At 45.5% G+C, this 25,085-nt stretch overlaps 3 protein-coding genes across 14 annotated transcripts in view; 1 reads left to right on the top strand and 2 right to left on the bottom strand.

Annotated features, from left to right (window-relative positions):
* Positions 1 to 16,127, bottom strand: part of LOC308489581 (uncharacterized protein) — a gene marked incomplete at its 5' end in the record, with an annotated part of 19,145 nt that extends 3,018 nt beyond the window's left edge. The window contains 3 exons of the mRNA XM_081030914.1: positions 14,530 to 15,332; positions 15,419 to 15,588; positions 16,057 to 16,127. Coding sequence (XP_080887040.1) covers positions 14,530 to 15,332; positions 15,419 to 15,588; positions 16,057 to 16,127 — 1,044 coding nt within the window. The remainder of the gene's footprint in view (positions 1 to 14,529; positions 15,333 to 15,418; positions 15,589 to 16,056) is intronic.
* The window catches only part of AKTIP (AKT interacting protein), a 25,556-nt gene extending 2,009 nt beyond the window's left edge, over positions 1 to 23,547 (top strand). Inside the window, exons 1-11 of one of the 9 annotated variants that reach the window (XM_081031669.1) lie at positions 14,825 to 14,979; positions 16,459 to 17,177; positions 17,365 to 17,478; positions 18,804 to 19,009; positions 20,478 to 20,542; positions 20,639 to 20,739; positions 21,163 to 21,251; positions 21,327 to 21,425; positions 21,514 to 21,621; positions 22,520 to 22,580; positions 22,744 to 23,547. In XM_081031669.1, the coding sequence (XP_080887795.1) occupies positions 17,437 to 17,478; positions 18,804 to 19,009; positions 20,478 to 20,542; positions 20,639 to 20,739; positions 21,163 to 21,251; positions 21,327 to 21,425; positions 21,514 to 21,621; positions 22,520 to 22,580; positions 22,744 to 22,854 (882 nt within the window). In that variant the 5' untranslated portion in view covers positions 14,825 to 14,979; positions 16,459 to 17,177; positions 17,365 to 17,436 and the 3' untranslated portion in view covers positions 22,855 to 23,547. Of the gene's footprint in view, positions 1 to 14,823; positions 14,984 to 15,091; positions 15,429 to 16,458; positions 17,178 to 17,364; positions 17,479 to 18,803; positions 19,010 to 20,477; positions 20,543 to 20,638; positions 20,740 to 21,162; positions 21,252 to 21,326; positions 21,426 to 21,513; positions 21,622 to 22,519; positions 22,581 to 22,743 lie in introns of those variants that run through there. The other 8 variants (XM_081031672.1, XM_081031675.1, XM_081031673.1 and 5 more) reach the window with 8 other exon arrangements.
* RBL2 (RB transcriptional corepressor like 2) overlaps positions 19,087 to 25,085 on the bottom strand; it is a 48,210-nt gene continuing 42,211 nt past the window's right edge. For 2 of the 4 annotated variants that reach the window (XM_081031665.1, XM_081031666.1), the window contains exon 22: positions 23,607 to 25,085. In XM_081031665.1, the coding sequence (XP_080887791.1) occupies positions 24,915 to 25,085 (171 nt within the window). In that variant the 3' untranslated portion in view covers positions 23,607 to 24,914. Of the gene's footprint in view, positions 21,220 to 23,414 lie in introns of those variants that run through there. The other 2 variants (XM_081031664.1, XM_081031663.1) reach the window with 2 other exon arrangements.

Raw genomic sequence — 25,085 nt, 5'->3', positions numbered from 1 at the left:
ATCAAAGAATGTGAAGCATAAACTCCAACCCATTCGGCTTGTGGGATGGCAGGAAATGCATTTGGCTCCATGAAAACAAGTGTGATGGAGCCACAGTGTGAAGCTAACCTACCGTTTTTGTATATGTGCACGTCAGAGGCAAACCCCTCTGTGCCTCGAGTCGCACCCTTCAGCAGGCCCAGGACACACAATTCCTATCTTGTTGACGCGGCCCAGCCAAAGAAGCAGCCCTGTCTGAACTATGCAGAAATTGCCATGATCCTCCTACCTGTGGCCCTCTCGAGCTGTGACCAAACACCAATAATTAAGTCCATCCGCCTGCATGCTGTGGCCAAAAAATGCGCAAGCAGGGGGTTGCAGTAAAGAAGGGAATTAGTTCATTAGAACTGGCCCACCCGGAGACCGGCGAGCCCAAGCTCTGAAGGAGCTGACTCCCCGATGGCGTAGGTTACAGATGACACAGGGCAAAAGCACAGGGCATTGTGGGCTCAGGGGTCCTGATCAGAGGAGAGCTCAGGGCGGGGTAATAAATCATTTCTTCAGGTCTTGAGGACAACTCCAAGGTTAGCTCCTGTGTCCAGAACTGGTTTCAAAGGGAAGTAGCCAAAGGGGTCATCCAGCTTTAGGGCTCAGGGGCTGAAACTTAGAAGAAGACGTTATCTTAAGCCTGACATGGGGTTAAACCTCGAGATCATTAGTCAGAATGGGGTGATTGCATTAAGGTCAGGATACTGAAGTGTGCTGAGAGAGAGGAGGAAAAACGGCGATTGTTTTAAAACTTCCGTTTAAGTCAAATCAGAATTTAGGAACCTCTATTTCAGAGCCAGAATGTGTGTGATCTGTCATAATCTATTTCAGATGGGGCTGCTCCTTTGACACAGGCCCATGCCTTTCCCTCCAATGTTGGGTGGACGTCCTGGATGTATAGTTTGCAAAAGGGAAGGGACGAGCACAAATATTTATTGTCACTGGAGAATCTTCCCCTTGTCCGGTGGCTGTCAAACCACATGTGGTGTCACTGAGGGGGTTTGTTGTTACACACTGTTTTGTGCTGAAATCCATCTCTTTCTCCCTCCCTTCTCACAACATGCCATCAGATGTCTCCCGTGTAAGCAAAGGTAAGCACCACCAGGTTCTCGCCAAGGCGCTCCCATACTCCCTTAACTCCTCGCAACCACTGGCTCGGAGAGAATCGTTGAGATTCTCCCTCAGACCCGGTGGAGGTGACAGAAAAATGAATGTACATTCACAGAGGGCCACAGCTGATGAACGGACCCTCTTATGCTTGAGTGGGCTGTTCTCTCATTTTTATGGTTGTGTTATAAATACTGTCGATTGCACTTTGCCCGTGGTTCACAGAGTACTTAGTATTAATAAAATGTGACCCGTCCCCTGAATGAATGAGAGAGAGCTCATGGATACCTTCCGGAGCCACTCAGCCAAACCAAGAGGACTGTGGGAGAAAGTGTTTTTCTTCCTTAAAAGATGCCTTTCTTTTCTGTCCTGGGTTTCTCACCAGTGCAAGAGTCACCTGTCAGGTTATTTAAGGGGTCACTGTGGCCATCTACTTCTGGTACCCCCAGTACCCCTGACAGAGCCCAGCTGGGCCTGTCCAAGGAAGGGCTAGGGTGTTAACCGTTTTCTCTTGCATGTGTCACATGTATTTGACCAGATTGGAAGCTTTTTGAAGTCCAACGCTATATCTATTCTTCCTTTCTCTGTCTCACAAAAAGGATGTGTTTTCTGGGTTTTCCTCCATATTTCGAGGTTTGTTTTCTTGGTGCCACCCCTAAATATATATAGACTGACAGATTGCCCAGAATTCCTTATAGATGGGCAGTATGTGGTTGCTTTGCAAGAGTTGCAAACTGGCAGCAGGGGGGCCATCTTTGGTCACGTGTTCGTTGGCCTGCGTTGTTTTAAAAGCAGCCTAATTAGGCAGACCTGCGGCCTGGCCACAGCACCGGAAGTTTTGGATGTGTTGGTTCATTCTTGCTGGCTTCTTACATTCATGTTATCTCCTGGCCCATTTGCCTTGTTCCCAGGGCTCGGAGAATTCTGTTAACGAGTCGTTGGCAAAGACAGGTCGTAGTGTCAGTGGAGGAAGATATTGGGGCCAAGATGTTGGGGCCTGTTTTTACCCATGAAGAGGTTTTGATGGTCAAGAGCTTTGACCTTCATTTGCTCATTTCCTGTTTTCTAAGCATTTGTGACTTATGCTCAGTGGTGGTTCGTGCCCCACCCCACCCCTCACAGCAACAGACAACTGGTATGCTGAAGAGGCCTGGCCTGTGCTAGAACCATCAGACTCCCCCTGCTGGGAAGTGGGAGCCATGAAGAACCAAGTCTTGCTAAAGGTAGTGTCAGGGCTGACATCCTCTTGGCTTAGTACAAGAGTTTCTTGTCCCTAAGACCTGCTAGAAGTCCAAAACTCCAGGATGGAGACTCTTTAATTCATATCACATGACAATCCTTGACCCAATGGGAGTGGGGGAGAGTGGAAAGGAATGGGATAGTCTGATTGGCCCATCATGGTTCACTTGGAACTGTGTTTGAGGGATGGAGTCAGTCCTATCTGAACCAGCTGGTTATCGGGTTTCCTGATTCTAAGTGTGGTCTGGAGGCTGGTCACCCAAGACCAAGGTGTCGGCAGGGTTGGTTTCCTGAGGCCTCTCTCCTGGGCTTGCAGACGGCCTCGCTCTCGCTGCCTCTCCACCTGGCCTTCCCGCTCAGCATCAGTCCCCGGTGTCTCTTTGCTCAAATTTCCTTCTCTTACCACGGCCAACCCCTATGACCTCCTCTTAGCTTAGTCCTCTCTGTAAGGCCCTATCTCCGGACACAGTCACATTCGGAGGTTCAACATATAAACTTTGAAAGAACACAGTTCAGCTCATAACATGTGTGTACTATGCAGCATGCTTTTGACTTTGTTTAGGTGAAAGGGCTATAAAAGTACCCCAAACAGACAAAATTTGAATTCTGTAGCCTCACTGGCTTTACATGGGTCAGGGATGGGGGTGGGGGAGCTAGACCATAAATAAACATGAATATTTAGTATATTTGGTGATAAATGTTATGGAATAAAATGAAGCGGGTGCTAGACGGTGGGAAGGAGTTGCTATTTTAAATAAGGTGGCCAGGGAAGACCTCGCTGATAAGGGGGTATTTGAGCAGAAAACTGAATGGGCTGGTTGACTGATGAACACAAAAATCCTTAACAAAAATCCTCAACAAACTATGAGCAAATTGAGTTCAACAGTACATTAAAGAATCATACTCCATCCCCATGAGATACAAAGATGAAGATCATACTTCATCCTTGAGATACAAAGATGGTTCAATCTATGCAGATCAGTCAGTTGATACAACATTCACAGAATGAAGAATACGAAATCATATGACCATCTCAACAGAGGCAGAAAAAGCATTTGACAAAATTCAATGTCTCTTCAGGATAGAAACTCTCAAAAACAAATTAGGCATAGAATGAGTTTACCTTAACACAATAAAGGCCATATATGAAAAGCCCACAGCTAATACCACACTCGTGGTGAAAAACTGAAAGCTTTTCCTGTAAGACCCATAACAAGGCAAAGACACCCACCCTTGCCACCTCCATTCAACAGTACTGGAAGTCGTAGTCAGAACCACTGGGTGAGAAAAAGAAAAAAAAAATTCTAAATCAGAAAGGAAGAAGTAAAATTATTTCTGTTTGCAAATGGCATGATCTTCTATGTAGAAAACGCTACAGATTCCTTAGAAAACTGTTAGAACTAATGAACACATTTAGTAAAGTTACAGGATACAAAATCAACATATAAAAACCAGTTGCGGGCGGCCCAGTGGCTCAGGCAGTTGGAGTTCCATTCTCCTAACTCTGGTTCCCACATGGGCCAGAGGGCTCTCAACCACAGGTTGCCAGTTCAACTCTTTGACTCCTGCAAGGGATGGTGGGCTCCGTCCCCTGCAACTAACAACGGCAACTGGACCTGGAGCTGAGCTGCGCCCTCCACAACTACGATTGAAAGGACAACAACTTGACTTGGAAAAAATCCTGGAAGTACACACTGTTCCCCAATAAAGTCCTGTTCCCCTTCCCCAATAAAAATCTTAAAAAAGCCAACCAGTTGCATTGCTATACACGAACAACAAACTGCCCAATAAATCAAGAAAATGACCCTATTCAAAATGACCCTATTCACATTAACATAAAAAAATAGGAATAAACTTAACCAAGGAGGTAAAGGACTTGTGTATTGAAAACTATAAAACACTGATCACTAATGAAAGAAATTTTAGACACAAATAAATGGAAAGACATCCTGTGTTCATGGACTGAAAGAATTAAAGTTGTTAAGATGTCCATAGTACCCATTCAATGCAATACCTATCAAAACTCCAATAGCATTTTTTTACAGGCATAGAAAAAACAATCAAAAGGTTCATATGGAAAAACAAAAGATCCCGAATATACAAAGCAATACTGATAAAGAAGAAAAAAGCTGGAAGCATCACATTTCCCAATTTCAAAAGCTACAGTTATCAAAACAGTAAGGAACTGACAATACACAAACAGATTATATGTATATTCTGACATATACAGTCTAGAGCCCAGAAATAAATGGATGTGTATGTATCAGCTGATCTTTGACAAGGTGCCAAGAAAACAGAATGGGAAAAGGACAGACAGTCTCTTCTGGTGTTGGGAAAACTGGACAGCCATATGCAAAACAAGAAAACGTAAAGTGTGTGTGTGTGTGTGTTTTAAAAGGAAACTATGTAACATGAAAAATATCACATATACATTTGCTGCATATGTGTTCCTGGAACTTTTAATATACCAATTTCTAGTTCGCCAATATAATGAAATCCTACACTGAAAAAAAAAATCCAGTTACAATTATCTTTGCTAGCTGAGCGTTTATCATTTTAAAATACAGTATTGCAAAAGTAATTGTAGTGTTGTGGCAATTGTTTTGGTAATTGTAGTATTTTGGTATCAGCAGAGATTGGGCAGATTTCAGCACAACTCTTTTAAACTTTTAAGAACAAAATAACTAGCCATGCCAATTTTCTTGTACCAGCATTAAAAGCCCACAATGTAATAAATACCATATATTGATTGAAAAAAAAATTGAAGTGGTGAGAGAGTGAACTGGGTAGATGGGTGGGGGAGGGAGGAACATTCCGGGTAGAGGGAATAGCAGGTGCAAAGGCCCTGAGGCAGGAGAATGCCGGGAATATTACAGGAACAGCAGAGTCATTGAGGCTAGAGAGTGGCATGAGAAGGGGAAATGTACTAGGGGATGAAGTCAAAGAGGGAGCCAGGGGCAGCTTAGTGGGGGGCAGGAGCTAGATTACCTGCGCTCTCACAGCCTTTAGTCTGCATGAGATAGGAAACCATTGGAGGGTTTGAGCAGGTGTGACATGGCCTGACTGGGGGCTTAATGAGTTCATATGTCATGCTGAGCACAGACGGAGGGGAGGCCGGGGAAGCCAGAGCTCAGCAAGGAGGCACGTGCTGTCTGTCATCCAGGTGAGAGGTCAGAGACTGTAATGACACCAGGGTCGTGGTAGTGGAGGCCTAGGGATGATTTGGGATTATCTGTTTTGCAGCATAATCCCTTGCTCCCTTCCTCTCTGTGTGTGACCTTGCATTTCCCTGCTGAGTGATAGTTGTGGTCAGCAAGCAATAGTGACACACCCTCAAATCAGCCTGAGTTTCCTGTGCAGTGGCGTCTGGCACAGTGGCTAAGAGATAAGTGACTGTGGCTATTCCAGAGGGAAGAGAAAGGCGAGGCCCCCCACAGTTGTGGTAGACAGGGCGTCCCACGACTCGCCATGTCGTGTGATTTAAGGCAGAAAGACCCCAGTAAACACGGGACCAGCTGTGAAGATGCGGGTGGAAGGTGGTTTGGGGTTGTGACTTTTCTCCTAAGCCGTCTTGGTAATTGGATTTCCCCAGCTGACCCCAGAGAGCTCATGTCCTGAGTGAATCTGCTTTCTGGAAGGTGATTGCTGATACCACCAGACCAGTGTAACCAGTGCAGCTCCACAGTAAATATTTGTCCTGAGAAGCTGGGTCACATGACCCTCAGGTGACTGGGCTAACTCTTGAGTGACACCTCCACCCCCACATTTCTACCTAAACACAAGCTGGGTGAGAGACGGCACACCCCAGTTGGTCAACGTCGTCCTTAGACATATGGGCATGTTTTGGGTTGGCCTGATGACTGGGCAATGTCGCAGCCCTCCTTCATGGCACGAGGGAGGTGCCTGGGGCTGGGGGCGGTGCAGCCATCGCCTTCTGGCTGCCAGCCCTCAACCTGTCCTAATGCGTCCGGTCCCTCCTCCCCGCAGCCCATCTCCTATGGAGGACAGTCGTCCCTGTGCTCTGGGCCCATGAGTGAGCGCTTCGTCTCTTTAAGGCTTTGAGCCCAGTGTGTGTGGAAGGTTAAACAGTCATTACTCATTTCTATCGCAGGGAACGAAGCCTACAAGTTCGGGTTTTGACGGAGGCGGGAGGAATGCAGCTGCAGAGCGTAAAGCCAATGCCAAGAACTTGCTTAGTGGGGCAGCCGGGAGGAAAGGTTTCTCAGAGAGGCTTGTGGGGTGTGTTAGGTGCCTTAGGTGAAAGGGTCAGTGCAAACGTTTCTCTTCAATCCATTCCTCCTCTCTGCGTACCTGAGCATGCAAGCCTGAAGCATTTGTGTCAGGAAATAAACTCTTTGCGGTGTGATTTTTTTTTCAGGAATGCAACTGTAGATCGGGATTTGTGTTAAGAGCATGGACTTTTTAAACAAGTAGATACAGCAATCTCAGAAACGTGCTGGAGTAAATTCATTTCGGCTTCGGGCGCGCATTCTCCCCGCTGCCCAGCAGAGGGCGCCCGACCGCCCACTCGGCGGAGATCGACGTCCCTCGAGCTTCCACTCACCGGCGCCTCCCCAGGCTCGGAGCAGGGCAGTGCCCTCACTTAGGCAGGGCGGCGGGAGGTTCCCCTTTGAGGGTTCATTGAAAGGGAAGGGCCCTATAAATGGCGTCGGGGAAAACGGCGGCGTGTTACTGGGGAAAATATACGCGCATTCCTGTGACTCCATCAGGATATGCAGTAAGGGTCTCTGCTGTCACCTTTGGGTTGTCACACTCCCAGGGAAAGCCAGAGTGCACCTGGCTTTAATTCTCCTTCAATTTATTTTCTCTTCTCCACACGTTAAGGAATATTGGGTACCTTGTCACATGAGAGAGAGGAAAAGGTGACCGTTGAGGCTACAGAGTAGCCAGCGTGCCACTTAGCGGGGACCTGAGGCTGCGCGTGGCTCCGGGTGGGACGTAGCAAATGTTTACGTGTGACGCGTGCAGACATCCCTCCGGAAGATTTCAGGGCTTCCCCTCGCTGACATCTGCCAGTACCGCAACCACAGCCCGCCACCTAGTGTCCTCTGAACCACGTTCAGTTTCTTTTTCAACTGGATTCAACTTGACTAGCATTTTAGTCCCCAGCAAGTGGCCAAGAGGGCAGGTCTGATCAATGAACTCACTGACCTTTGTGAGAACAGTCGCTGACAGTAAATCAGCCTCAAGGGTGGGAAGTAGCGGTAGCCAAAATACCCAACTGAAAACTTCAACATTTACTAGTATGTACGGGACCAGATAGATATTCGAGTAACTTGTGTTAGCACTGAGCACGTTTCTGTTTTTATTTGGTCATGCATACTCATTAGCATGCAGGTCTACTAAGTCAATAGTTCAAGGAGTCATAATAAGCTCCTCACCCATGAAGTCTCCTGCTAGAAATGCTGAATCTAATGAAGTCTTCAGACTTTGACAGTTTACAAGAAATACGGGGATAAGGGATCAAGCTAAACAACATCACGAGAAATCCAGAATGTGAAACACCCTGGTCTATTCCCATAGTCCATGTGGGGGCAGGAGGGGAGGGAACAGACAGTTCTAGAATAAAGAGATTAAACAGACATAACAATCAAATGCAATGAATGAATCTTGATTGGATCCTGGCTTCGGACCATAATAACTATAAAAGCTTTTTTATGGTAACAATTAGGGCAATTTAAGTAGGTGTGGGCATGTAATGAGGCTAGGAACTTAGAGAAGTTTCTCTTGTGATGGTGGCACTGTAATTCTGCAGGGGAACGTCCTGGCCCTGAGGAGATACACGCTGAAGTACTTAGGAGTGAAGGTTGTGATGACTGCAACTTAAATGATTCAGGAGGAAATTAGATAGGAAAAGGCAATATGGCAACACCCTTGCCCACCACTGAATCTAGGTGGTGAATGTAAGGATGGTCATCGTACTTTACTTTTCCGCATGACTGAAAATTTTCATAGTGGAAAGTTGGAATAAATGATGGTGACAGTGTCACTTGCTTTGGGTGGCAGACTCAAAGTCACAGAGATGCCTTATCTTTCATGAATCACCATTTACCTATTGTAAGAAAGGAAGGTGTCTATATCTGGAACAGTGCCCAGCCCACCGCGAACCCCGAATTATGTATCAATGGACAAATATTACTTTGTCTCCCTCTCTCTCTGTCTCTCTGTCTCTCTGTCTCTCTGTCTCTCTGTCTTGTTTTCTTTTCAAGTCTCCCACTCTAGCTAACACTAACCTTCAGCCTTTATCGTCTTTCCAAATGTTTTGAAACCGCAGAGTGAGGTGGTTTTGCAAAGGTAACACCAATCAAAGGGAAGACTGCTCTTGCGGCTGGTGGTTTAGACAGCAGCATGCTAAGAGAGCGGGTGGTGTTTGCAGTGACATGCTATGTTCTAAACGCTGTTTGATTATAAAAGAAAATCAATTCTCTTCTAGCCCTCTGGGAGCTGCAACATTGTACATTGGTTGCTTTTCCTTAAGGCATAAATATTCACAGTAGTCCATCAGCTACTCTGATTTAGATTTGAAATGCTGTATTCTGTAAACTTCATCCGTTTATGTAATCACTCATTCATCCAGTCACTACTTTATTCAAGGGCCAGGAATTACAGTGAATAGAATAGGGAAGAAAATGTGAAGCCCAAAAATGGAAGCACATTTGTGATATTATAAGCAAGAATAGTAGTGGTCAGTGAGGATGAAGAAAAACAAATGCCACATTCTCCCCTATAGCCATGTTTCTAAAACTTCAATCATTGTCAAAAATTCATGATTCCTGCCATATCTGAGAATTATTAACTATAGGATTATTACTTAAGATCCTCCCTTAAATCCAGTCATTTAAAAAAAAAACTTGAAATGCCTACTGTGGTATTTATGGATAGTAATCTTAAACATTACTATCCATAAAATCATAATTTTGATCTGTTTTCTTAGATATTCATTATTAAAATAAATGTATAGCTATTCAATCATCTCATGTATCTTGAACAACATGTGTAACCCGCGATACAAGCACCACACTATCTAGGGAATTCTCCTTTCAGAAAACAGTATAAGGGCAAATAGACGGAGCTAAAAATATCGGCTCCTGTGTAGGCACGTGTCTGAAATAAACACACATTTCAACTAACCATGACTTTGCCCCTTCCTTCTGTTAAGGCCTCCTTTTAAGTAGTAAATCAGTGATCGACTGCTTTACACAATTCACTTCCCAGAAACCAAAAGAAGAATGGATTCAGTGAATATTGTGCTCATTAGAACATGACCAAGAGTCTTGAATTCTCATAGAGATCCTATCTATAAAGTCCTGATGCAAGAAGAATTCACTTTTTGACACAAGCATCAGATATGCTCCAAAAATTTAGAATAAGGAATGTAATATAAAGTGATTGAAAAGGTTTTATAAGTAAGGTTTAGGATCATTTTTTTCCCCTCAGTACTGTATATTTTAGTCTTAAAGAAATGGTACCTTGAGGCTGCCTCCTCAGTTCCCTTTGAATAAATCATCCTTATTTTCATAATGAGCTGGGGGCATGCAGGCTGGTAGGTATTTTAAATATAGTCTAGTCGCTTCTGTCCTTCATTTGTCAAATACTTATTAAATTATTACATACCTACTGCATCCATTGGACTGGATGCTGGGGCGACCACCAGCATCCAGAAGAGAGGATGCTGAAGAGTGAAACAAACGTGGTTCTGCCTCCTGGAGCTTACAGTATAGTGCAGGAGAAAGACACTAAATACGTCATCTCCCAAATCAAGAAAGTGGCCCTGAGGCAGTGGTGTTTGAGCTGGGGGGGAATGTTCCAGGCAAAGGGAACATCCAGTGCAAAATCCCCCTCTTGTGCGGGGGCAGGGACGAGAGCCTAACACCTCCCAGGGATTGTAAGGGTGTGAGTGGCTGGAGCCTGGAACAGGTGGGGCTAGATGGGTATTGGCCCTGCCCTGCAGGAGTCTGGGCTTTGCTCTAAGAGGGATGAGGAACCATTGGAGGGTTGGATTCCTCAACAAAACTGGAGACTCGGTCAGACGGGTATCGGGTACACAAGTAGTAATGATGTGGGCCAAGTGAGTAGCCCCTCACCCTGAAAAACTTTAAGTTTTCTTTCCTTTTCCCCAGTTTCTTAGCTCCTATCCCCACTTCTTAATTCTTTTGTAAATCAGTTTCTTAATCTTAGGCAACAGATTGTTTTTAGCCTGAATCATAAGTGTTTTTACCCCCTGCTTTAGATAATTACCCTGAAACTTGTGAATTATACTTGTTGATTGTAATCATTGAAGCCTAATGTTCTTTCCAACCCGTTCTGGGCCCAGCTCCTGGACAATAAACACCACGTGAATGACCGGTTGAATGGCCACAGGCTCACACAGCTGACGGAGTTTCCATCACGTAGCCATCCCGCATCAATAGCTTTGAGCTCTGCTCTTTAAGCCAACACTTAAATTTATTAATTAAAATCTATTTCTCCTCATTCGGGGCCTTAGGGATACAGAGGATACCCCAGCAAGATTACCAGTCCCAAACAAAGAAGTCAACATGGTCTTCCAGGGGGATCTCGAGACCCCTTCCTCTCATCTGAGATCAGATAGGGTGAGAGTTCAGTGAAACCCCCAATAGGTAGGGACAGCTCTATGCCCCTGCCCAGCAGGAAGCAGATACAGAATAGGCCTTCTGTCCCTCAACTTGCCATAGACATTTTATGGGGATCACGTCTCTCAAGGGGAAAACAACACAGGCAGTTAGATAGGCATTGGATCTCTGCATTCCTGCACATCCAACACAACCCACAGAATGCGACCACCCAAAAGACCTCCCCTTTCCACCCAAAACTTCCCCTTTTCACTATAATTACCTACCCCTATGAGGAAACAAATGGGTACAAAATACCCAACTAGATTACGCCAGTCACTCACACCTGAGCAGGAGAGGCCACAATGACCTTCATTTCACTTGGGCCTCATTACACCATCATTATAATATCATACATATGCCCAGAAGTTCATTAATATGATTATAGCAGACTGAATTCTGGGAACATGCACAGTCTCAAAACATGAGGTCATAGCCTCTAGTCAATCACAGGTGTTAACGAAGTGGCCCCACACCTAGGGAGGAGTGGCCCATTCTAGAGCAAAGAGAATAAAACCACCAAGTCCTCACCAGCCGGCACCTTTTACGCCATGCTTTTGCTCAGGCCCGCTCCTATCCCTTTGGAGTGTACTTTCTCTTCCAATAATGAGGCTCTTGAGCCACTGCCTTCTGCTTGGGCCCGCTCCTACCTCTTTGGAGTGTACTTTTTCTTCCAATACACTGTTCTTTCACCATTTTACCTCTGTGTCTCATTCAATTCTTTGCTGGAGATGCCAAGCACCGGGATACCATGCTGAGGAGGGCCCACCCTCCGGCAACATAGCGGCTACGTTTCCTGGTTTTCGTACAGGAGGCCTGGGTTCCACCCCTGGTGTGGGAACCAAGCCTGGGCATCCCACCGAGAAGGGCCCACTCTCCGGTAACAGTAACACGTACAGAAACACCCACCAAACATTACCTATCTCAAACAGAACTATTTCCCCATATCCCATCCTGCCATAAACAATATGGTTTACTGTTTGTCATCTCAGTAAGTGGCCTCACCATTCATCCAGTAACTCAAGCCAGTGATCAATCTCTTATCCATGATATACCCCCCCATCTTCATACTCCCTACCCCCATATCTAACCCATGGCCAAATCCTGTCCATTCCACCCTTTAACTTTCTCTGGAAGTCATTCACTTCTCCATCTCCACCATCAAATTGTGCAACCGTCTCTTGCTGCACTATTGCTGTGGTTTCCCAAATGCTCTCCTACTCTCATAGTCCTTTTATTATAAGACTGGGTATATTATAACATAACATAACATAACATAACATAATATAATATAATATAAGACCTGGTCTTATATTAACTTTTGCTCCAAAAGATGCATTAGAGCTGATTGTCTGGCTAGGTCTTATTTTCGGGGAAACAAGAGTACGCTCTGTTCTCCATACAAAGTGGCCTTTTCAAAATATAAATCTGATCATGTCATTCCTCTGCTTAAAGTCTAGGGATCCAGGGTAAATCCTGATCAGCCCAAGCCAATCATGGCAGACTCATTCTACTTGCCCTTGATTGGTTTAGTTGTAGACTCGGATCCAGTGACTCATTTCTGGTCACTGAAATGTGGGCATTGTTTCTGAGGAACTTCTGGGAAAACTATTCTTGCTGTTTGAAAGAGACTGTTGGTAAAAAAGGATCCTTTTACTTGGCTAGACTATGTCACACATGGGTGTGCCTTGAATGGCAGCAGCCATCTTGCTACCAGTCTGAAAATGCAATTCCAGGGACTGTAAGGAAAGCAGTAAATGAAGCCCAGGGGGGCCACCCCTGGAGCCGCCCTCGTGTGTGAGATAAATCCCCTTGTCATGTACGACGAATTTTTGCAATGTTTTTGTCAGTTCTGCTCATTACTGGCCACCCTGACCTCTGTTCATCAGTGACGTGTTCTCTCCCCTTAGAAAAACTTTTAATCCATTTGTACACTGCTGTTTTCTTCATGGCATTATCCCCATAAACTTGGACTAACATGTCCCTGATTTCACTTCCACTTCTGCCAAACTTAACAAGAAATTTAACGTTTGTTCATTGCTCTAATTCAGCTCAGACATTCTCACGATGACACACAAAAACACACGACATAATGAGCGCCACTCAGCAAGACTCCGCCACACGCTGACAGGGACACAGGTGTGAGACACTGATATACCAAGGTTATGAAACCTGCCCGAGCTGTTCGTACAGTGCAGCCAACGTAAGCGCACGACCGCAAGCTCGCAAACTTAATTGTCAGCCTAGTACATTAGTTTGAGTTGGGTTTCCTGGTATGGGCAGCCATGAGGGTTCTAACTCATGTGACTGAAGCAACCAGTGCCAAGTGGGCAGTGGGGTACACACATCTGTAGCTCCATGGAGAGATCTGAGCTGGAGAAATGTGAATCCTCCGGGAAGCATGCGGGAAGAGATGAGATTTCCAAAGAGGAGAAGGTGAGATCAGAAAAGAGTGGGAGTGGAAGAGCCTGCAAATAAGGCTGAGGGGTTGGCCCAGGGAGGTGCCAAGGGAGACCACCTGGGGCCAGAAGAAAGGATTTCCTGCTTGACTGAGGCTAACGTGAGGCCAATGTGTAACAGCATTCCTAAGTGTATTCAAGCTGGACAGAAGGAAGTGGTTGAGGAGTGTTTTGAGCTCCTAAGGGGGAGGAAGTTGGACTTCAGAACCAACCCTTGGGATCAACATTAGGAGAGTCTGGCTGCCTGCCCGATAGCAAGGTCATTTTACCAGAATTGCACAGGCCACCAGAAATTGAACACACAGCCTGGTCGGAGAATCTCTCTCTGCTCCTCTGGGCGCGAGGTACTAAGTTAGGTGGCGATTGGAGGGACACGCCAGGAAGGCACGTGGTAAGAAGGCTGGGAGGTGTGCAAGCCCAGCGCAGCACTGAGTCGCTTTTGGGCCGTGTGAAAGGTGTTCCCGATCCAAGTGATGGCGTGGCAGGTAAAAAAGAAGTAAGAATCCGAGGACCAGGGGCTACGGGAGAGGTCCCCAAACTTCCGTGTGTACCAGTCACCAGGGCACCTTGTGACAAATGTAAATGACTTCCTGGCGCTCGCCCCCTTCCCCGCCGCCCCGCACTCGCATTTTACAGGTCGGTCCGACGGCTACACTTGTTACAAAGCTCCTCTGGCCACGCCACGCCCAGGGATGACTTTGTTAGTGTGGTTCCCACCCTCTGCATCCGTTAGCTCCTGCACTCGCAGACGTGGAAGACGGGCGTCTCTCAATACGACACAAAGAGTCCTTCCGGCTTCCCCCAACCTGAAAGTCCCTCTCAGTCCCGGGCGACCGCAGCACGGTGGCCCGACGTGGCGGTCTCGGGCCTCGCGGCACCCCCAGGGGCCCGGCTCCCCGCGGCGGACTCCGGGGAGGTCACCCCGGCGGCTGGCCCCGCCCCCAAGCCGCTCCAGGACCCCAGTCTGGTCCCACCCCGCCCCCTCCCAGGCCAGTACAACCCGCAGTCCCAGCCACCCTGAATGGCTGCTGTGGCAACGCACAAACCTGTGGGTGGGTCTCCATGGTGACTGGCGGACACTGTGACCAATTAAGTGCAGGCGCTTGCTTGTCACCCTCCTCAACCATCCCCGCCGACACTTCCGTGACTGACAGTTCGCGCCGAGAGCTGTTACGTAAGGGGAGGGCCCAGTGCGGCCCCACCCGAGCAGAGTAGATTTGATTGGCAGGACGGAGGGCCGGCGTCTCAACAGCCCCGGAAGAACGTCCTTGACCGACAGGTACGGGAACCACTTCCTGCCAGGAGGCTGGGCGGAAGCGTCTGGGCCGGGCCTGGGGCAGGGGGCGGAGCCCGACACCGAGGATAGGGCGGGGCGCGGCGCAGGCGGGGGCTGGGCTGGCGCTGCAGCCAGAGATGCTGTCGGTTCGCGACGGCGCTCCGCAGACGGAAACGCTGCATTGAAGGCACCGAGGCGAAGTGCGCTGCCGGGCTGACTGGTAGGTACGCGAGGGTCGTGGGGTCCTTAACCTCGGGCCGCCAGCGTCCTCGGGCCCCGCGTTTGTCTGCCCTGCTGGGCACTCTTGACTCTGGAGCGACGGCGGCCGCAATGGGACACGGGGGCGGGGCTGGGCACCTGTCCGCGTTTGCAGGCACCTGCTGCGCCAGCCGCCGAAGGCTGTGGGCACGCGCTGGGGGCTGTCCGCGAGCTGGGCCAGGCGGGCCGGAGGGGAGGAGGCGGGCCCGACCAGCTCGCCCCGTCCAGGGCCCGCCCTCCACTGTCGTCCCCACGCCCGGCGCTGTCCCTGTGCCCTGACTGAGGGGAGGGGGCAGTCCCCGGGCCCCGGGGGCCCTCAGCCCCCCACCAGAGGGGCTCAGTCGCCGGGCCCGGCCTCGAGCTGGCCGTGAGGCCAAGACATGGCCCCTGTCTTGCATCACCTCGAGACAGGTTTGTCCAGATTCTCTGCGTGTGCGGAGATGGGTTTCCGCCCAGGGCGAGGGTGCCGGTCCTGACAGTCCCCAGATACCTGGGGCTGGGACCAAGGCTGTTTTCGTCTTTTTTCTGGGCCCTGCTCCGTCTCCTCTTAACGTGGAATTTAAGGCTGTTTCTAAGAGGTAGTGCCTATTAAGGGACGATGGCACATAGCACCCATCCCCATCCGTAAGTTCTGACTCATGCCATGTACGGATCATTCATATGGGTCCAAGATCCTGACTTCTTAGCTGTAGGATATAAGGGAAGGCAATCATGTTTGTTTGGCCTAACCGGCAGGCATTCTAAAATTGCTTCCTATTGACTAGAACGAATTCTATGTCTTCCTTCCATGTATGTCACTCCTGTTGGAAAATGCTATACTGCCTAGGTAGACTAGCCAGAGTCTAATAAATGGTGTAAGTATTCCCGAAAAACGTGCTACAATTTCTCCAGGTGATTATGTTGCTGCTGGTAACAGGCAGCAGTAGACAATACCTCCTGCTGAAAGATAGGAGGCACTGGGACAAGCTTTGATTCTTAAAGGCAAAGTCACAGAATCATTACTTGTTAGACTTGGAGGGGACCTTCCAGGTAAATTTACACGGTGGTCAGCACTGTGTCCCAAGACGGGGGTGGGGAGGGGGGCTTTTCAATAAGGGATGTCCCAGCCATGTTTACGTGTCATAAATCTACCTTTCAAGACAGATTTCCAGAGAGCTCTCAGCAGTAAGTGCTGTTTATTGGATATAAGTCAACAGGTTGGTGGAAGAATCAGGATCCTTATTCCTTTAATTACCAGGTGGCATTATATCTTGGTAATCAAAACAGCAGTAATTGGCACTGGCGGGGCATGGGAGACCTGGTACCCACCTGTGATTGTCTTAAGTCTTACCAGAAAACATGTTTTTGCAGCTTAGGAACATTTGGTACATGATTCTCTAATGACTGGCTTCTTAAGAATTTAGTTGAAATGTTGCTACGTTTCTCCTCTTTTCACTTTCAGCCTTCTGATTAGTGCAAGCAGGAATTCAGAGAAGGAGCTCTGCTTCAAACCTAACCCAGCTTGGGGGAACTCGCCAGAGCAGAGAAGTTGCTGTTCCTACAGTTAGGCTTGCTGTTTTTCCTTTGCCTCTATTCCTTTCTATTTTTAGTAAATGACCCACTGGTTTTGTGACCTTTGAGACATGATTTCTTATCCACTGCTTCAAGCTTTGGTGGAATTGGTGTTTGTGAAATGTCTTGTTTGCACTCCTCTGTTGCATCTGTATGTAATGCTTGGCAGGTCCTTAAATGCGTAATCCTGCAGTTTCCATACTTCCAAGCAGTTGAAAATGGTCATTTCTTGGGGGTGGTCCCGACAGGACCCAGTTACCCCTCGCTGTCTTACGTGCTCTCCCTCCCCTATGTTTTTTCTTATTTCTTTGGCTACTAGTTTCATTGGAGAGAATCATTTTGTACTTCAACTCATTTAAGACACTTAAATCAGCCCCCTTGGATCTTTCATTCCTCATAACCCTGCAAACAGCAGTAGAGTTTTTTGTGTTATGTGGGTACAGTGCATTCTGCACCTGCCTTTCCCAGTAGTCAAATGCTTAGATATTATGCTAGTAGCAACTGTAGTCCACATCTTCTGCATTTCTGGCACCAGAGCTGAACCGTGTCACTGAATATTCTGAATCCCGGCCAAGTACTGGACCCACAGATTCCCACAGGCTTTTAAAGGTGGGAGAAATTGGAGTCAAAAGACAGAGGGGGGACAAAACGAAATTGTTTCTGAAAACCTTTCCCCTATGTTTCTATAACTTATAATCTATTGTATTTCTTTTCAGAATGTCAGATTTAGTTCACAGTTATTTCTGAAATCTTAACTTTTGCTGTTGGTACATCTATTTTCCCATCTCATTTTAAGGTAACGTGAATTCTGAAGACAGAAGAGTCTGATGTCACAGACCACTGAATTTCTTTGTGTGGAGTACACGTTATGAACCCTTTCTGGAGCATGTCTACAAGCTCTGTACGCAAAGTAGGTATAGTTGATAAATTTAGTGAGGAAACCATTTGCGTCAGGATAGAGGCCAAAATAATTCATACTGAGGTTGCCTGCAGTCTTAACAAGATTACCTGGTTTTTCTAGTTCATGTTTCCTTTTGAGAAATAATTATTTTGCTGATTAAAGTCAGTTTCTGAGACTGAGATTGCATCTCAAGTAATAGAAATCATTCTGGTAATGACAATTCTAAGATTATTTTGACAGGTTATATTTACATATGATGAAATCTGTGAGATGTTATTGTAGTTTTCTACTAAACGGCAAGATTCTATGGTTAGAAAAGCCTTGGGAAAGGCAAGTCTAGTGTTGTTAAGCCAGACTTGAGACTTGGTTTACTTTTTCTAAATAAAATGTCTGTTTCTTAATTGCGAAAATAATACATTTTTAGAAAGCTGAAAATATGCGAACAAAAAATGAATACAACCCATAATTCCACCTCTACGAGAGCACCGCTATCGTGTTTCCTGAAAATAAGACCTAACCGGAAAATAAGCGCTAGCATGATTTTTCAGGATGACATCCCCTGAACATAAGCCCTAATGCATCTTTTGGAGCAAAGATTAATATAAGACCCAGTCTTATTTTCGGGGAAATACGGTATTAATCATGTTTTCTTCTATGCATCTGACATACATTTTTAAAACACCTGATTAAACAGCCTTTGCTGCACTGGAGCCAAGGAAGTGCCTATGAGATGGTAGTTTAGTCTCGGATTCATTTAGACCTTTGTCTCTACTGTGGATGACAGTTGATGCTGGTGATAGTCCAGATGTGGAAACATATTCACTAGCGACAAGATCAAAATCAGCCCCGTTGCCAGTGAGAGAAGAGCTTCATTCTGGGTTTTAAACCCAAGTGTTAACCTCAGGTAGTGACTGACTCATTTCAGTCATCTCTACTATTTATTCTGAGCTGCTTAGCACCTGACCCTCTGCAGCAGCTCAGTGCCCAGGGACTTTTCTAGTCTTGTACAGTTGTCTAACTTGCCCTTTTTTGGGAGCCACCAGGAAAAACCACTTCTTTCTTTGTTTCTGTTAAATCTTGTAAATATTAGCTTTATTGTCTTTATAGGATGCAGTTAACAAAAGGGTTTTCTAATGTTTTGCTTCAGCTTTGTCCTGCCCTTTATAATGGCCCATCTGCTCAAAGGACATTTAAGTCACCTTGAGCATGGTGCTAGAGTGTCCTTTCAAAAGAGTAATGCCAGCTTTTAGGTCAAGGACTAAGAGAACAACACATGTATGCTTGTGGTTTAAGAATCACCTTAACAAATGTTCTCACCACTTCATCTTGAATAGCGATCTGATGGTGAAGAGAAGACATTAACAGGGGATGTGAAAACCAGTCCTCCACGCACGGCTCCAAAGAAACAGCTGCCCTCTATTCCCAAAAATGCTTTGCCCATCACTAAGCCCACGTCTCCTGCCCCAGTGGCACAGGCAACAAATGGCACACATGCTTCTTATGGACCCTTCTACCTGGAATACTCTCTTCTTGCAGAATTGTAAGTTTTTAACCAACTACTTCGTTACATTTTGAATGACTCTTGAGGGTAAAGAATGAAATTTATTCAGATGGACTGGACTCAGTAAATGGCAGCCATTTAATCTTAAAGCTCAAACCCCTCAGGTATCAGCCTTAATGTTTATAGAACAATAGAGGGAATATGAACTTTCTTAACCAAGGCCTAGTGTTACATATGTGTAATGATTCTTCTTCAGAGCTTGGGTAAGTGAGATTTAGAGGGAGATGTGTGCTTTCAGTTACATGTGTGTCTGCAGAACAAGAGGAAGAAAGTAAGATTTATTAAGCACGTACAGTAGGTCAGGAACCTAATGACTTAATTTTGGTCTTTGTCTATATGAAGTGAGGAATCCACCTCCTGAAGAGGTGGTTGTAGAGGATGGGACAGTGAGAGGATGGCAATCCAGTCTTTGGGTCACACCCAGCTGGAGTCGTTGCGCTCCGTTATGGTGACCACTTTGTAAGCGGCATCCTGACGGACTGGGGAGGTGGCCCCAGGAGGCAGAGGTCAGAAAGCCAGATCTTAGCAGTGAGCACCTAGAGGAACTGGAGCTGCTGACTCGGAGAAGAGGAAACTGAGGAAGCCCCTGTCTTCGTATATACGAAGTTGTCATTAGAGAGGGAATCTGACGTGACCCCCAAAGGCAGAATTAGGCAGTTTCACAGAAGTGAAAACTTGGAGTGCTGCTGCCCATGACGGCAGTGTGAGCAGACAGGCACTTCTGCAGAGTACTCCTGGCCCATTGTGGGGGCTCAAACAGTGAAGAAGTGCAGGTGGCATTTGATTTAATAGTTTGTCGCAAGGGCAGGAAGTTTGGAGACTTAATGCCTAATTTCAGTTATTTTACAATTTCTTTGAACATGAAGTTATTTTAAGCACCCTTGAGCCTTCTTTCACTTGCTGTACTGGTGTTGTAATGGTCAGAGGATCTGACGCCCAGTGTGCATGCCTGAGTGTGACTTGGTGGCAGTGGTCCCATTAGCTTTATAATGGAGGCCTTGTGTATGAGCTGGGCAGTGACGGACAGGCCTCTACTGGGGCAGTAAGTGTGTTGTCTGTATGCAAACACAAAACTGCCTTTCTGGCAAACTTCATGTTAGTAGATACACCTGCCAAGCATGCTGCTGTTACCCACAGAATTTTAGTGACTTAAAAATGGGACAACTACTTTAAAATGGTTCAAGATAAGTGTGATACCAAATAGGTAATGAAAACTACCGACTAAGGCCCAATAAGCTACTTCCAGTTCCAGTTCAGGACTGGCAGGTTCATATGATTTAAGGTCCTGGCTCAGCATTGTCCTTTACAAGGTCTGGTCACAGCTCTGCTCATGTAGGCTCCCGGCCCCTTGACGGACTGTTCCTTCTCTCAGAAATTCAGGTGGGGTGGCCTGATATGTGTGTGTCACTTACAGCCATACAGTTTCGTCGTTCTGCTTCTGTTTCAGTACCTTGGTTGTGAAGCAGAAGTTACCAGGTGTCTATGTGCAGCCATCTTACCGCTCTGCATTAAGTAAGAAGGACTCACTCCTTTTCTAACGTATTTATAGCACATGTGGTTCCCCTGACACAAACACAGGTCTTAACTACTTTTATTTTTTTCTCGCAGTGTGGTTTGGAGTAATATTCATTCGGCATGGACTTTATCAAGATGGTGTGTTTAAGTTCACAGTTTACATCCCTGATAACTACCCAGACGGTGATTGCCCAGTAAGTCGGAGACAGTCTGGCTCCAGCTGCCGGCCAGGGAGCAGGGCTTAAAGCGCTTGGAAGATTTCTGGTTCTTTTCCTGAGTGAATACTTAATGTTTGTCTACTCAGCAGTCTTTTGAGGGAGTTCTGTGTCTTCTTGCTTTCTCTGCCCGTGTGCACTGCGGCTGGAAGCTGGACTGCAGCACTGAGCCCAGGCATGGTAGCCGCTGTGCTGTGATTTCCCCCTACTGCAGGATTTAATTTTAGAAGAACATGTGATAGTAGTTACGTATCCTTTTTGAGGTGCCTCTTCCTTTTACAACATGGCTGCCTTGTCCAGAAGCTTTTTTCAGCTATCTGTACGTATCTGTACGGGTCTAATGAGCACCGCGGCTTCCATGAAAATATGTCTCTCTCTGTCTCTGTCTCTGTCTCAATGCAGCGCCTGGTGTTTGATATTCCCGTCTTCCACCCGCTCGTTGATCCCACCTCAGGTGAACTGGATGTGAAGAGGGCATTTGCAAAGTGGAGGTTAGTACATAAGTGTTTCCTTTCGTGACCAGTCAGCAAGAGGCAGCCTCAGCAGCCACACTTGTCTCCCTTTAGGCGGAACCACAATCACATCTGGCAAGTGTTGATGTATGCCCGGAGAGTGTTCTACAAGATTGACACGGCAAGCCCTCTCAACCCAGAGGCTGCAGTGCTGTACGTACCGGCTTGTGATTTCAGTCACTCCCAAAACACAGCCAAGTCAATTTTGTCGGTAACTTTTTAATGTAAACTTTCAACGCAGGTATGAAAAAGACGTTCAGCTTTTTAAAAGTAAAGTGGTTGACAGTGTTAAGGTGTGCGCGGCTCGTCTGTTTGACCAACCTAAAATAGAAGACCCCTATGCCATTAGGTAAGTTTGTGGGCCTGTGTTTCCATTTTTCAGGTGGTCCCCAAATGGGGACTTAGGGAACGTGGAGATAATCTGTTAGCCTACAATCGTTATTACTTGTTGTCAACTTGATTTCTGATACCTCTTGGGCTCTTTCCTTCAACGAAAAGCTCTACATTGACTAGCACATTATGCCGATAGCGAGCAATTTAGTGCCTTTGGTTTCCTAAGGATCCTTGTACTGTGCTCTTTCAAATGTCAGGACTTTACAGTTGGCACTATCAACTGGAGCTCCTCTGAAACTGCCATTTCCCCATCGACATTCAGATTTGGTGAAAGGAGAGAAAATGAATAGTGGGAATAGTGGGTTCCTTTAGCACCAGGGTATTTGATCTTGGGGAAGAGTGTTTGGAGTAGTATTGAGAACTGAAGAACTAACTGGTGATGCAGCGTTTTGCTGCACTGGGGTTGCTGGGGAGGCAGCGTGTTACACTGGCTAAGGCCATAGGCTCCGCAGACAGACAGCTGGCTTTTGTACTCCCGGGCTTTGCTGACCAGAGCAATTACTTAATTTGACTGTGCCTCACTTTCTTGATCTTTAAATAATAGTACTTCAGGGGTTGTTGTGAGGCTTAAATGAGCTAACCTAAATAAAGGGTAGTTACTACGTGAGAAAATAATCTAGGTAATGTCTAAAAAAAAATGCGTTGACAACTGATTAAAGTCTACTCTTTAAAAAGCATTATTCCTTACCTGAAACTAATATAATATTGTATGTTAGCTATAGTTTAATAAAAATCTTTAAAAAAAGTATTGTTCCTTGTTATGTTCTGTTACGGGAACTAGCTTTATTAAAAAGTGGATGTGACACAAATTGAGTAAGCCACAGCAGTTTTTACATATTTTTCTCTTCCTTAAGCTTTTCTCCATGGAATCCTTCTGTACACGATGAAGCCAGAGAGAAGATGCTGACTCAGAAAGTAAGTAGATAACCACGTCTGAAATAGTTAACTCACTGTTGGCTTTCAAAAATGTCATCATTGGAGACTACTCATTATCTACAAATGACTTTTTGGGAGACGAGTTTGTCCAGTGCTGAAATCTCCTCATCAGTCATTTTTTAATGTCTGTCTTTGTGCCTAGAAGAAGCCTGAAGAACAGCACAATAAAAGTGTTCACGTTGCTGGCCTGTCATGGGTAAAGCCTGGCTCAGTCCAGCCTTTCAGTAAAGAAGAGAAAGCAGTAACGACCTAGGAGCTGGGGAGCCTTGTGCACCGCGCACTTTCCTGCCGGACGCGGCCTGGTTAACGCTGACCGATGGCCAGGGACTGCCTGAGAGTAAACTGTGTGAACAGTGACTGGTACGAGTGTCGTCCATGTACGCTTAGGTCTAACAGCCAAGTTCGGAAACCTCTCTTTAAATGATGCATTACTTCTGTCAGAAGTGTCTTTACGGCGGTTATCTAGTTCAGTACTCCAAATTATTGGGGACCTTGAGGCTTAAGTATTTTTCTGAATATAATGCTAAAGGTAAGTGGCATTCATTTAAACTAATAGAGTAGGCAGAGTTTAATTAGCACTATAATGATTTTTGAATCAGTGGTTTCAGTTGTACATGTTAGGATATGGAGAGGAGAGGTGTAGGGAAAGCAGGTTCTGTAGCTTATTAGCACTTTTGAAGTGGAAGATCTGAACCTCAGTCTTCAGCCTACTGTCTTACTGATTTATAAACTGCTATCGGTGAGGTACGTATTAGGTGAGTGAGAGGAAACCAGAACACTTGTTCAGAGTTGTTGTTTTTTTTTTTTTTTTTAAAGCAAATTACTTACTGTATTTTTTATGGCAGGAGGGAGAAAAAGTGTTAAAACGGTTTCTAATGAAGTCAAATTATTTAAATGATGAATGACTAATGTGTTTTGTAGAGACAAAATAAACCAATAAATGATGGTTCTTTGTCATTTATGCAGGAAACTAAATACCCTTTTCTCAATATAGCTAAACAGATTAATTTATAAATGCTTTATTGAAAAATACACTTATTTTCATATAAAATTACAGTAGCAGTAAGTATCTTGAGAGGTTTTATAAATATTTTTGCAGAACACTATTCTAATTGAACAGTGTAAGTTCCGTATTTCTCTCAGAGCAATATGAAGTTACCTAGTAACTTTGTTTATACTGATTCAATTTACAATTGAATTTTCTCCCTAATAAGATTATTCATTCAACTTGAAAACTGCTGGAACAATAGTGATTAATAAAGGTATATGTAGATAATTCAATAGCTGTTAAATAACCTTTTCTAATTTGTATAAATGGTTCTATGTACTAATAAAAACCTAAATTCCCCAACCTATTTTTTTAAACTTCCAGGAACACACTCAAAGATATATTTTAAAATATATCACCTTAGTAGACACACATCTTTTGGATAACTACCTCTTAAAGGAAGAGGTCATAATTTTTTATATTAATTCCCTTAATTCAACTTGATTTAAAATCTTCATTTAGCCAGCTGATCCCTATTGACCAAAAAAACACAAACTGGAGAATTTAAAATACATGCCCAAAAGGTGGCTATGGGCTTTAACAGTTTAAAAAAGTACAAAAGCATCAAAGATAGTGTTCAGCCTAGAAGTTTTGTACTTGACATAAGTTCACATTGTAGAAAGTGCCATCACAAATATACAGCAAAATTTGGGTTACAAAATCATGCTTTTCATAGCCCTAAAGTGCCACTTCTTATACAAGTTCACTCACACATTGCACAGCCAACAATCAAACACCTGTCACGCTGCACCACACCTGACGGGAGAGGGGAGAATTAATTACACACAGGGAATGGGAGACGGGCTGGTAAGCTAGGACATCTGAATCTGGGCTCTCTCCCTTGTTATGTTTCAGGAGTGCAAAAATCTCACACTCCTACCAGGTGTCTTAGGACAAAATTCCTAGATTTTGTGTTGCTTTTCATGAGGGCCATAGCTGACCACAAAACAGGTAGGAATGAATTGAAACACACCTCCTCTTCCGTAACATATCAACAGAGACCTCATACACCGACTTAAACATGCTTCCTTCTCTGTAATACTTGTAAAAGCTTTGCCAAAGAGTTAAAAAAAAAATCCCATTTGGATTCTAAGCAGTCTTAATGGCAAGCACTCATGGTGGGGAAAAGAAGGCAGATGGGATGAATAAGACTATCCTAAGGATAGAGACTGGGAGGCTTAAAGAAGAGCCCCATGACCTAACATGCATTAAACAACGCTGTTAAGCGGTTTGTGAGAAGACAGTTTCAATACAACAGACTAACCTCAGTGGGAACCTCGGTCATTAGCTACGTCTTGGAGACGGCGTAATAAGGCAGAATGATTTTCTGGGCAAATTCTTTTGGCAGGTGATTCACTTCCGTCTTCCAAAAGAATCCCTCTCTTTTTGGTTGGAGTTTCTCCTGTCCGTATCATACTGTTAATTTCTGTCAGTCT

This window comes from Rhinolophus hipposideros (assembly GCF_964194185.1).
Source record: "Rhinolophus hipposideros genome assembly, chromosome: 21".
NCBI classification, from domain to species: domain Eukaryota; kingdom Metazoa; phylum Chordata; class Mammalia; order Chiroptera; family Rhinolophidae; genus Rhinolophus; species Rhinolophus hipposideros.
The sequence above is the reverse complement of the archived record's forward strand: the minus strand, read 5'-3'. Positions and strand labels throughout refer to the sequence as shown.